The sequence below is a fragment of the Cynoglossus semilaevis genome, chromosome 8 (assembly GCF_000523025.1).
Source record: "Cynoglossus semilaevis isolate Cse_v1.0 chromosome 8, Cse_v1.0, whole genome shotgun sequence".
Lineage (NCBI taxonomy): Eukaryota > Metazoa > Chordata > Actinopteri > Pleuronectiformes > Cynoglossidae > Cynoglossus > Cynoglossus semilaevis.
Window position 1 is genome coordinate 4,210,955 of NC_024314.1, and position 12,882 is coordinate 4,223,836.

The 12,882-nt window shown below is 41.1% G+C and overlaps 1 protein-coding gene across 1 annotated transcript in view; it reads left to right on the top strand.

Annotated features, from left to right (window-relative positions):
• The window catches only part of LOC103381641 (disintegrin and metalloproteinase domain-containing protein 12), a 72,484-nt gene that overhangs the window by 12,310 nt on the left and 47,292 nt on the right, over positions 1 to 12,882 (top strand). Inside the window, exons 2-3 of the mRNA XM_008314104.3 lie at positions 447 to 568; positions 3,979 to 4,052. Of these exons, the coding sequence (XP_008312326.1) occupies positions 447 to 568; positions 3,979 to 4,052 (196 nt within the window). The remainder of the gene's footprint in view (positions 1 to 446; positions 569 to 3,978; positions 4,053 to 12,882) is intronic.

The window sequence follows — 12,882 nt, forward strand, 5'->3', positions numbered from 1 at the left end:
TAACCATGCCTTAATGGCAGAGGAGTTCTCCCGGCAGCCCGTAGGAAGGAGGAGAACATATGTTCAGGATGGGCGTGGACGTATCCTCCACGTCTTCTTGTCAGCGTGAATGACTGTCGGTGATGAAGAACAAAAACACTCAGACATCATCGGTCCTGCGTTTGGACATAAATCCATCAAGCACAGACTGTTCAGGCGACACTTCACATTACGAGGCAGCTGCACTGTCAGGTTGGAGTTTGATGTGGCTAATGAACTCCAGAGTCAGGCCTCAGTTGGAGGAGAAGATTTTTTTATCAGCCTTAACTGGTGAGAAAATTGTTTGGTTGGGAAATGTCCCCGTTGTTTTTGCCACAGTTGTTAAGATTTACAGATCCGCAGAGAATTTGGAGAAAAGTGAAAACCTTTTAACTTTTTTTTAAACTTTTTTTTATTAATTTTCACAGGAAAAAGTTTGGGAACAACAGATCAACAGTTAACAGCAGCCAGGCAGAAACACTACCAGACTACAGTGCCTCTTCTCCATGATGGGAACGACTGGAAACCAATCACCAAACTGAAACCTCAGGTAAAAACTAATCATTAGGACTAAACTGTCACTTTGTCTTCTGTCTGCTGTTTTTTTTTCTTCTTTTACAGATGTTCTACTTTTATATGAAAGGCAGTCAGTTATTAGAAACATGGCAGATTGTTAATCTCATTACAGGAAAGCTGATTTAATCATGATTAATTGTGAATAATTACTCACAATTAATCAAGATGAATCAACATCCCTAAATATTACTGGAACAGAAAGACGACAACAACAGCAGGTCGATGTCTGTTTTTATTTGTGACCAAATTGCTTTTTGTGTTAATTAATAAGCACCATTAACGTGTTATTTTGGCAGTCTTTAAAATGAACTGATGAGAAGAAATGTCCATACCCTTAAAAAAAATCCAAATCTGGAAAGTAAATCTTCTTGCTCAGACATCAGGTATAGACTTTACACACATGACTTTGTTTCATAGTCTGGCAGGCAAGATTCCACGGCCTTTGTTAAATGCATTCAAGTTTCCAAGACAGCAGATCAGGATGGTTTCAAGGTCCCAGTGGCCATTTGTCCAACAACACCCTCAGGGTAAAAAGCTAAAACTTGGCACCGCTGGTGGAACAGAGAAGAAGTTTAGCAAAACCTGTGGTAAAACTTAAATACTTCAACTTCAGGGTTTACTGTTAATCCTGCATAAATACTTCAAGGCGGATTTATCTTGGAAATAAAATAAATGCAAGATCCAAACTGATGTTTTCAATTTGAATGGCAGAGGTTGATCTTAAGAAGTAAAAAAGTTTAAAAGTCAACAAGTGTTTTGTTGAAGCTCTCTTCTACATTCTGCTTTCCCAGAACGTGAGACATTTTTATGAATTTCAGACAAATTTGAAAAAGAATGGCCAACAAATCAAAGTAGTCCATGGCAAAAGGACATCAAATGTGTGACAGACATCTGGATTATCCAATAGTGGCCCAGTAGCAGATGACATCATAGAAACAACTTGGACTAAAATATGTCTTTTCCACCGGTACTCTAATAAAAAAATAACTTAGTAACATAAAATGGTAATATAAATGTAATCAGGTTTAATATGGATCACAACTCATTAATAGAATGATTAATGATATGAATATGAAATGATTTATTTTTATTGTATTTATTTTGAAAGCACTGCTGTCGTTCTTGTCCTGTTCTGGGCTTTCATTTTGTAACCACTCTCTTCTAACAGACAGCTATGCCTTTAAAAGTGGATGAACTCCACTCAGGTCCAAGTGTCAGCTCAGTTCAGGTGTAAAGGAAAACACACTGGCGGTTTACTTTAGCATATTTCCAGCACAGACAGCTGTACAGTATTTTAGACGGGAGGAAAACACCACATGTTTGAAATCTGGGAAGCCTGGCTCCGCTCGGCGTTATAATCCCAGTTCATAAAAAACTAAATACACGGCTGCCGGGAGATTTGAAAACACAGCTTGTGTTATTGACTCAGATCATCTGTGGATTAATTTGCTCAGGCTTAAATAAACAGCCAGCGTATTACTTGGGTTTTGTCAGGCAAACAGAAACTCTCCAATAGAGTATTGCTAACATGCAGCTATTTATGTAAATTCACCCTAAAGTTACACACACGGCCGACAGACTGGTTGGTGACGTGGAAGCATTTGTGAAGAAGGCTGTTAAACTGAATGTCCACGACAGCATGTCTCTTCTGTCCCACTCCGTTTGTGCAGTGTCACTGCCTAAAGCCTTCAGTGTTCTGCTTCCATATCCACTTATGATCCACTTGACAAGACAGACGCGAGTGATGGATGATTTACCCAAGAGCGACTCCCTTTATCAGGGTTGACCTAATGTGAACTGTGTGTGAACTCTCCATGTGTGGAGTTGAAGAGAATCTGTGTGTGTGTTGAATCTAAATAGATAGATAGATAGAAAAAATAAACTAAAAAGAGTATTCAGTGCTTTTACTCACATCCTAACAGGACAAATCTTACGGTAAACCTTGCTCTCGTCTTTGTCCCAGATGTTAAAATACCTCTAAACTGCTGACAGTACTGACCTACTTTAATAAACTTCCCATTAGAGAAATGAGACACTGGACTTCAACAGGACATCAGCAGGACAACAGATCAGACCAGATGTGGTAAAAAGATGCTGTTGTCTATTGGATCACTGGATCAGCACGATTTGAACAGGAGTATGAGTAACTGAATGAAGTATCTGGCCTGATTTTGATACTGGTGAGAAGTGTGAAAATAGAAGATTTACACATTTTTGATACTGGTGAGAAGTGTGAAAATTTACACAAAGTTGGAAAACGTCCAATGGAGTCTAAAACATATTTTAAGAAAACAAGTCAGAAAAGTTGTTCTTTGTATCTCAGAGAATGAAATGTACTGACAGAGAAGCAGAGGACAACAGACAGACATATACTGTAGTGACGAGGGGGAGGGGGTGCAAACCAGACACAGGTGATGAAGGTTAAGCGATTAGTGAGGAGGGAGAAGGCCTGCTGCTCTAAACCATACAAACTAGCATTTTTATTTATGAATAAATGAAAACCTAAAAGCTTTTGCGTTCAGTGTTAATCACTGCAGCATTTTAAACATGGGTCAAATGCAGTAATATCCCTAATGGCACTGATAGAGTATGGAAAATACATTCCTGAAAAACTGATAGAGTATGGAAAATACATTCCTGTAAACCACTGAAAATGAATGAGCCACGAACGTATGACACAACCGGCCACAGGTTGTTGTGTTTTCTACCTGTTAGATCTGGTCAGGTGACCTGTGTAACACTGGCACTGACAATGGAGATTCCATTGTTTTATTCCACATCAGGCCACGTCCTAAATCAGCACAGCACTTCCAGTCTTCTTCCAAGGCAACACATAAATCAGTGTACTCCTTCCGTATCTGAAAGACAGATGCGTGACGCGCTGACGTGCAGATGAGTGTTGTGTTCACCTGTCTCCGAGTGTTTGTGTATGCGGCTCCACAGCTGACAGAGTAAATGTACGACTTGGTGCCACTTTATCCGACCCTAACAGAGACACATGGCTCCTCTGGATGATGTCACCCCACAGTGAGAAGAATTGTGCCTCTGAGCAGGATTAATGTCAAATGAAATATAAACATTAGTTAATCCCCTTCTTCTGTGTGTTCTCCAATGCAAAGTAGCTTCACAGGGATTCCCCACTGCTCTCATCAATTGAAAGCAGTCACATTGCATGATTTCCCGCAGCCCTGGGTGGCTCACTGGAGCTTTTTTTTTAAAGACTATTTACTGCCACACAGTAGTAATTTAATTAACATTTTCGCATATGAATTACTGTTGCGGCAGTTAAACGGTAAGTGGAGCATCTTTGCTCAATCAACGTGCTGCCTGTCTGACTCCGGGAGTCATTTCTCTCATCTCCCCTTGTGTGTGTCCTCCTCTCAGAGTCACCCTGCATCACTGAGGCTCCTGATTGAAGCGGAAGGTGAGAAGCTGCTCCTGGCTTTGGAGAAAAATGAGTAAGTGGCACTTCATTCATACTCTGCCTCAGACTGGAACTGTGTTTTATGTGGAGTAGAAATGGGTGACATATGCACCGCCTGGGGGGCTGAAGCCAAGCTGAGTGTAACATATAGCTGTGGAGAGAGAGAGAGAGAGACAGAGAGAGAGAGAGAGAGAGAGAGAGAGAGGAGTTCTTCCAGGGCAGGGACAGGGAGTGTTTTGTGTGATAGCTTCCAGGGCAGGGACAGGGAGTGTTTTTGTGTGATAGAAACAAAGCCTAAAATGTAATATGGATGTCACACTACAGAACATTAGTCAGATATTGTTGGAGAAGAGAATGACTCCCTGTTTCATTTGGACTATATTTGTGTGGGAGGCTAAATCAGTGAAATCTAAAACAGGTGTTATCATTTAAACTCTGTCGAAGGGTCAGAATTTTTCTGGACGCACACCTTGGGCTCTGGACACTGAATAAAATGAAATCAAACTCACTTTTTTGTCTAATGGTGGGGATTACTGATAATTATTTAAGTTGTGAGATGCTAGTAGCATAATTTGTATTGTAGATTTTTTGTCATATTTTTTATTGGTTTTTTGGGTTTTTTTTTTTGTTTTGTTGTCTTGTATTTATATTAATACTTTAATTAGGACCAGTACCTTGAAGTAGCTCTTGAGATTCCGCTTTGTTGTTTTACAATGACAATAAAGGCTTTCTATTTAAATAGCTATTATTGTGATAAAATGTGTTTTTCTAAATCGTCTTTGAACTTTTTGATCCACCATCGTGTCATTTGTTTTGGCTTAGTAGTTGTGGGATATTATTATAAAGAGTCAGTGGGACGGAGAGATGATCCTTTAAAATCAGGTAGACGATCCAGTGGAGGTGCGTCCGTTCAGAGGTCCATTTGTCATCCTCACACTTCTTAGACAAAGGCCTGAGTGAACGTGGCCTCCGTCCGAGTGCGCAGCGTGGCTGAGGAAGAATGTGGCTTGATTGATGGAGCAATATGTTCTCCATGCACCTTTCTGCCACACACGAGCAACCAAAAACAAGCAGGGCTTTCTGCCGTGATGGAGTGAAAAGAGGAAGAGGAAAACAGAGGTAGCGGATTTTTTCCCCCTATGAATCGCACTTGTTTGGAGCTTAATGTATGTAAATTCCACCTGCAGACTGTGGGGTAAACCTTTCAACACCAGCAACCACAATTTTATGGCCTTCCTACCTTGTGAAAATATTTTTGACGGGAAATTGTGCCCGGCTTTTTGTGTCGAGGAACATTCCGGCTCCGCTCAGGTGGAGAGGTTTTGTAAAGCTGACTTGCAGGTTGTCAAATTTTCACATGCCACATTTATTCTCTTACGAGGAGAGAACAAACAAAAAAGGGTAGGGTGGGGTAGGAGGGGCGTGCGGAGGAAAAACACCTTACATTTCCACCCACCTGATCCCCATCCTGCCAGGCTGTAGTGGATGTGAACTGCTCGTAATATGAAGTCCGCACTCGAATTCAAACACCCGAGCCAAAAGGTATAAACAGAGACGACGGAGAGGTGCAATCAAGAGTTCTGTAATGAACTGGAGTGTGACGGAAGGACTTTATTCAAACAAACGCCCGTGCGGTCCAAATACCCATCTGTCAGAATCACTCCCAGCACATCTGTGCAGCCAGCTTTACTTACTGGCAACCCAAATACTCATTGTGCGTCTACCATTCTGACACCGTTCCGTCATTGGTCACAATACGATGACAGGAAACGTATCTGCTGTAATCCATGAGCGTTTGACAGCTCGAGGACGATGTGCCTCGCTGATTGTCTGCTCTGCATATCGGCAGCACGCAGTCAGAACTGCACCTGCTGTGCTGATATGACGTGAAGGTTCCTGTCTGAGGTTGTTGGCAGGCTGCTGATGAAACCCAGTTGTTCAAACACAGCCTGCATCTGCGCTGATCAGAGATCACGGGGGGAAAACAACCATTTAGACTAAACCCTGTGATTTATTTGTGTATCCCCCCTGGTGTTTGTAAATAAATATCTCTTGGAGGGAGGTGTGCCATGCAGCTGCTCGTGTCAGCTCCCCCCGTGGTGAGTGGTGAACGTGTTTCGGGCGAGCGCAAACTCACATCACCATCAGAGGTTAGAAGAGTTTACAGCAAACAGCTTGAAACTAGACATTGTTTTTGAGTGGGATCACAGCAGCTGCCAGTCAACGTGGAGAGGTTCAGATAATGAGTATTCAGTGGTCATTATCACTTTAAAATCTGAGTACTGACTGACCTGCTCTCAAAGGTTTTTTTGAACATGTTTTTTTTTTCTCTATAACAGAGACTAATTCTGTCCAGATGGAGACAGGTTGGCAACAACACGCTGACCCACAGCTCCATAAAACACCCAAATTATTACCAGTTGACCTTATATGTAGAGTCATAGAACAAACCAATAAGTTGTGTTAACACTGTAATGCTGTGAGACCTTAAATGGAAGTTGAAAACTCTTGTTTACTTCCAGATTTACTCCATTTATGGGCTTAGATTAGAGTTTGGATTTTTACTTGTGAGGTGTGATGGGGGAAAAAAACAAGAGAAATCTGAGGTGCTAAAAAGTCAGGAAGTGGAGACAGGAGTGTTAGCAGCACAACCTCATTGTAAATAGCAGATTAAAATGTACATTTTGCAAACAAATTTTAATTTGGACCTTGGTGTTCAACTATCTTCAACCAGGCAAAACAACAAGAGAAATCATTTGTGCGTCCACTCACTACGTGGCACACCGTATTCATTTGTTATGCATGCCTCCTCGGTGGGGTCAGTTGTTGTGCTATGACCACTCCTGTCCAAAGTGTTCAGGTCTTGCTGTGCTCTGGCTTTGAATGGACGGCCTCCAGCCACATCCACATGAGTCCCAGGATGAGCAGGCAGCAGGCTCTCCGTCCATGTTTCTCTTTCTAATGGACTGCAGGATTACTGCAGGAGATCTGGGGCCTGTCAGCAGGGTGGGGAATGTTCTTGCCTGGACTTTGGGGCTTTCTATCTGCTCCTCGTGATGTTCAGCCCGAAGCATTAGGAGTCGAGGGGGATGGCCATCCATCTTTTGTGTTGCGAGATAAACACACAGATGCGTGGTCTTACCCCGACCTTTTCCCTGGACAGAGGTCAAGCAGAGGATATGTTTCCTCAGTAAAAGGCCATGCAGCAGACCTCTCCTATCTCTCCAGTGTTTTAGAGGAACAATAAAATTGAACCTGGAAAGTATCCAGACACAGTTCCTCCCTGGCCACGAGCATATTTTTGTTTGAGGGGTGTTATCTAACCCCATATATCAGAATGGACTTCCAGTGACCTGTGACCTTGTGCTTCTTTGACCAAAGTGGTCTTTACGTCTCACTAAACACACCACAGGAAACTCTTCCTCCTTCCTCAGGGGAGATTATATAGAAGACAAAAAATGTAGCCTGAAAAAAAACATCAGTTTCTGTTAACAAATACGGCCCTGTAATCACCAACGTGCTGTTATTCTGTTAAGCTGCTGAGACACACACAGTTTATTTACATAGAGGACGTCAAACCCGAAGACGCTCATGTGTGTCAAATCCTACTCTTGTCATTAAGCCAGCGGGGGAAACAAAAAGTGTATCAAATCCTCCTCCATGTCATTAAATCAGAAACAAAACAAGATGAAAAGCCTTTTCTCGTCTGGGCTTCTGGGCGTACTCATGGCAAACACATTTGTCTGCTGTAAGTACATTATTTCTGCAGGAAAAAAAAAAAACGTGTAAAAAATAATGTCTTGCAGTTGTTCTGTACACCTGCTGCAGATTGTCTTTTCGATTATGGGCCAAGACCACCGAAAATCACTTTTAGTAGAAATCACTTTTCTCGACGTATTCGCAACCAGGGCACATCATTCATCAGGGGTGTGTTCAATTTTTACCTCTCCTAAAAACTAAAATCAGGAGTTATTACCCACACTTTTATTAAAGTTGTAAAAATACTCCGTGTGGTCGGGCAGAAGCAACTCAGTCCACTCATACACTTCCCATCGCCCATAAAACCTGAACACTATCTTTTTATAAGGCTGCTCATTTACTTTTTGGACAGACAATTATTCAATGCAACATTAAAGCTTTTTTCATGCTACCATAATATTCACACTTCACAGACACAGACGCTCGTGTTTGTAATATTAGTGTCTGAAGGACATGATGGTCATTTGTCCTTAATTATAACTAGTTTATTAAACAGTATTTATACACAGCTCTCAGTTACAGGGTACTCAGTAGGTAACAAAACCGTGACCGAGACCTTACTTGTTCTAGTTGTTTGTGAATGTAGGCCTGAGGCCTGGTGGCAGACGGACTGTACGTTGCTTGCCTAAAAGTGCTCAAAATGTTCTTACATGTCTAATGAAACATGAATATACCCTAGAACTGTGAATGTTCAGCTCTGTCTTTGTGACTCAACATAGTGTGTATTCAGGCTGTACTGTAAATCAATTCTCTATTTTTTTTCCACCAGTGTGGAACAATTGCTCTCAGCAGCTCCTGGCTCTCAGATCCATTAAAGAAACTGGTCACTGAGCCGGATTCCAATCTTATCTGTTGCTGTTATCTGACGCTCATGTCAGATATGAGACAGCTGTGATTAAAAAAAAAAACAGCACAGCTCGTGCTTTCTCCTTTACATTGGCGACGATTGCTTTAAGTCTCTTCTTGCGGCCCAAACCATCAGAGCAAATGGACACGTCACTGGGAATCATCTCCTCCTGCTGTTGGCTTCACATTTTGTCCCACTTCCTTGCTTCTGTCTGATACTTGTCATTATGGAGCAGCTCACTGGACCAGGGAGTCCTGATAAAGAGTGACAGTGCGGTCTTTCATGGCTGCGGTTTCCAAAAGAAAAACAAAACAAAAAAAAAACAACGGAGGCCTGATTCCCACTTTATAAAGGAAGTGTTGGAAAACAAATGTTATGTGGTTACTTGCACAAGATTTTCCATTGCTTGTGTCCTTTTCTCAATATTGTATTTTGATCAAGTTTCAAAGCCACTATGTTGGTGTAACCCACTGTTCAGTCAGACTGGATTTACAGCTGACAAAAACAAGTAGCACCACATCATTGATGTTGGACTGAGGTGTGTATCTTTTTTTTTTTTTTCCCACTGGCTCTTGTCGCTAACCTCAAACAAAAGACGCATACTTCTGTGTTTTGCTTTCAGTTTCTCAGTTAAACTACTCAGAGTTTATAGGCCTCACAGGAATAGGGATTAAGGTCCCAGAGAGTCTACTGAACCTGACAAGGTCAGGGATTATTAAAGGACGGGATCAAAAGACGTAACAAAAAACACTTAGAGTACTTGCATGCCAACACACACACACACACACAAACCCTCGGTCTGCATTTCATACAGACTCATTTAACCTTATTCCTACTAAAGGACAAACAGTGCTGGGGTTAACTGTGGTCTTTGTATCTGCCCTGTTCCACTGGTGCCTGTGAGGCCATGATACACAGTGATTTATTAGGTTCAAAGACACGACTCTGAGATTGGCTCATCACCATCCAAAGTCTGTTTTTTTTTTTTAACAGCTTCGCCTCAAAAGCTTTTTTTTTTTTTTGTAGTGAGCTTACTGTGTTGAAGGTCCAATTATTTTTCAGCTTAGAGCAGCAATTAATAAGGTGGACTCACCAGTCCATGCTTCAGATTAATTAATACAGCGACGCTGTACTGGGAAGCTATAAGAATGGATTGACCCTGTCCTTAGGATGGAGGAAGATGAGACGTTTATTCACGGTTATTTAAGAGAAAAAAAATGTCTCTAAAAATCCAGCAACTATAAAAATACATTTAAAAAATACACAATTATCCACAGTGTTGTTTCACAAACCTTGACACTTTAAATAACATAATAGAAACAGACGTTGCGGTCTGCAGGGGGAAAAAGAAAACTCTTTTTGCGTCTGATATGGGACTTTCCTCCGCCCTGAGCCTTTTTCCAGATGGAATTCTAAATCTCTGGAGGACTTTATTTCTCATCCTCTTTTCCTTTACCTTAAACTGCACAGCCCATTAAAAACACTGTTAGCAGCAGTTCCTCTCCGAGGGCCTTGTCACCACTTACGGTTAACGAAGATTCTCAGGTTCGTGCAGAGACAGATGTCTTTTCTCTGTCGAAGAGGACGTGATTAAGCATTGTTTTCTATACCTACAGTACAGTGTGGTGTGTTTGCCAATCCATTAGGATTTAGGAAACTAGATTTGTAACAGGTGAAACAAAGAAGCAAATAAAAATATGTGATGAAGAAAGAAAAAAGAAAATAACATTTAAGTACTTTTACAAGTGCTTTCACATACACAGTGATTTTAGAATATTTTGATCTCTCAACTGACAATATTTACGGTTACAGCATTAACATAAATTTGTGCTAAGCATTTAAACTAGAGCAAAAAAAAGTTGAGGGTAACTAACTAATGCAGAGTTGAACAGGAACCTATTTAAGGATTCAGCTGAGGGATTACCTGGATGAGATTGCAGCAAAAATTTAGACTTAAGTCAATAGTTGAGGGCTCAAGAAGTAGAACAAATAGAACTGAGGTCAATGGTTGATGAATGGCTTTAAATTATACAAAGCAAGAGAACAAAACAAAAAGTGTGAAATGTTTCTGTGAATATGGACTTAAGAAATAAACTTACATTAGAGGAAGATTTTGAATGTTAGCTCAGACCAGTTAGCAACAAAACTGTGTCACTGTGGTCGAAAGCAACATTTCAGTTTAAAATGTTTACCCTTAAATTAAATTGTTTAGTTATGTAAAGACAGAGTCTTTTACAGAGGTTTTATTTTTATATTTAATATGAACAAAACACAAACCATGACATTTTGTCATTACAATTGTTAGCTTACCTTCAATACCTTTTGGCTAGCAGTCAAAAGCGTCAGCATAAATCTGTTAAGAGTCTCTGTTGACGTTCACGGTTCTATGTGCAGGATGATTAAATTCTATAAATACCAGGTACAGTATTACATACAGTATTTGCTTGTCGGCTTTCAAATTGTTTTCTAATAATGTATTTTCTATCCTCTCTTTTCTGCTTTGTCTTCCCGTGTTTATCATTTAGTTTCGTTGTTGTTGAAATTAAAAAGACAAATCATCACATTGTCATTTTGCAGAGGATTATTCCGTGAGACTGTACGGCTGGGTAGCCTGATTATGAACAACCATAAATTACCACAAACACCTGTGAAAATACTGCAAAATATGTAAATGAGCGAAGGTGAAATATCGTGAGTCATACATTTGCGTTGATCTCCTCCTGTTTGACTGAAGTTATACGTCTTTTTTATTGTTTTCCAAGTCGCATTCTCTCTCCTTATCCTCTTTAAGAAAACATTGTCCATTAATCACAGTGAAAACCCATTTCTCGAGACTCTCTGCTGCCAAAAAGGAATAAACAAATGAAGCCAAAGTATCTGACCCCGGTGGCTGCTGACCATAAAGATAATCAGTCAGGCTTCATGGCCCTGGCTTCCATCTTCCCTCCTGACAGACAGACAAATAGCTCCTGTGTGTAGTTACAGTGTGATTTCATGTCAGAGGGAACTCTCACTCCGTCTGACCTCCATCCTGTTCTCGCCGTTCTCACAGTCGCTTACCCTTCCTCTGACCATCCCTCCCTGTGTGTGGGGTCAGTGACTGAGAGAAGACGCCACGTGGGGTCATCAGCCAGAGGGTCAGGTTTAGGCTGTCTCTTACTGCTGATTTAGGATTTCTCTTTCTTTTTCTTTTGTTGTTCACATGTTCCTGTAGAGGAGAGTCGTTGTAAAAAAAAAAAGAAGAATAATGGCTGGAAAATGGGAACAAAAAAAAAAAACACTGGCAGCCTACAAAGTAGAGGTTTTTGTTTTGTTTTTGATAAAGTTTCCCAATCACGGTAAATGTATCTTCATTAAAACCTGTCTGCGGTTTTCTTGAGTCATTAAAAACCTTTAAATCCAAACAAGACTCAATGGGAAACCTGTGGAGGTGTTAAGAGTTCACATACTTCTTTCATCGCTAAATTTAGCTTAGTGATAAAAGGAAATGATGCAGGGAAAGTCTGGAACCTGAAACAAGAAGTCTTCCTCTGTTTCCATGTCAGTCAGAGAGCAGATGCTTTCTGTTTCCCATCTTAGTCATCATTAGGGTGATGACTCTGAGGCCCACAGTGCTGAGAGATGGACACGGTGGGAGTAGATGGAGGCAGAGGAAGGATGTGAGATGACTGGATCAGAGTGTTTTTGCTTTGTCAGATGAGGTGTGAAGGCACTCGCTCTTCTCCATCCCTTTCCCCTCTCACTTATTTTCTTGCCGTCAGCAACTCCCCTCTTCTATGATACACGGCTGGGTCTCCATTGGTTGGCCTTTGTGCACTTCTTCACTCACTCTCACCTAATCCCTCCAGCTCTGGGGACAGGAGTGAGCTGCCAACAACAATAGGAGCTGCCAGGGTTTGATAAAAAGGCTGTGGACTGCTTCGGGGGTGCAGGGGCACCGGGGAATAAGGTACCATAACACAATTTTCTTGAAAATCAGCAGTAGAGTTGGGTTCCTGAGCACAGGGGTCAGAGGCAGGTTATAAAATCTGAGGATTACACCGAGAACAGTGTATGTTGACACAGAACAGAGAGAAAAAGCTATTGGTGGATATTACAGAGGGTGACAACATACGTAGATCAGAGTGGGATTTTTTTTTTTGTTTGTTTGTTTTGTTTGTTTGGGTTTTTGTTTTTGTTTTTTTTTTTTTTTGTTTCTTTTGTTTGTTTGGGTTTTTGTTTTGTTTGCGGGATTTACTTCAGGAAGGAACCTCTATTG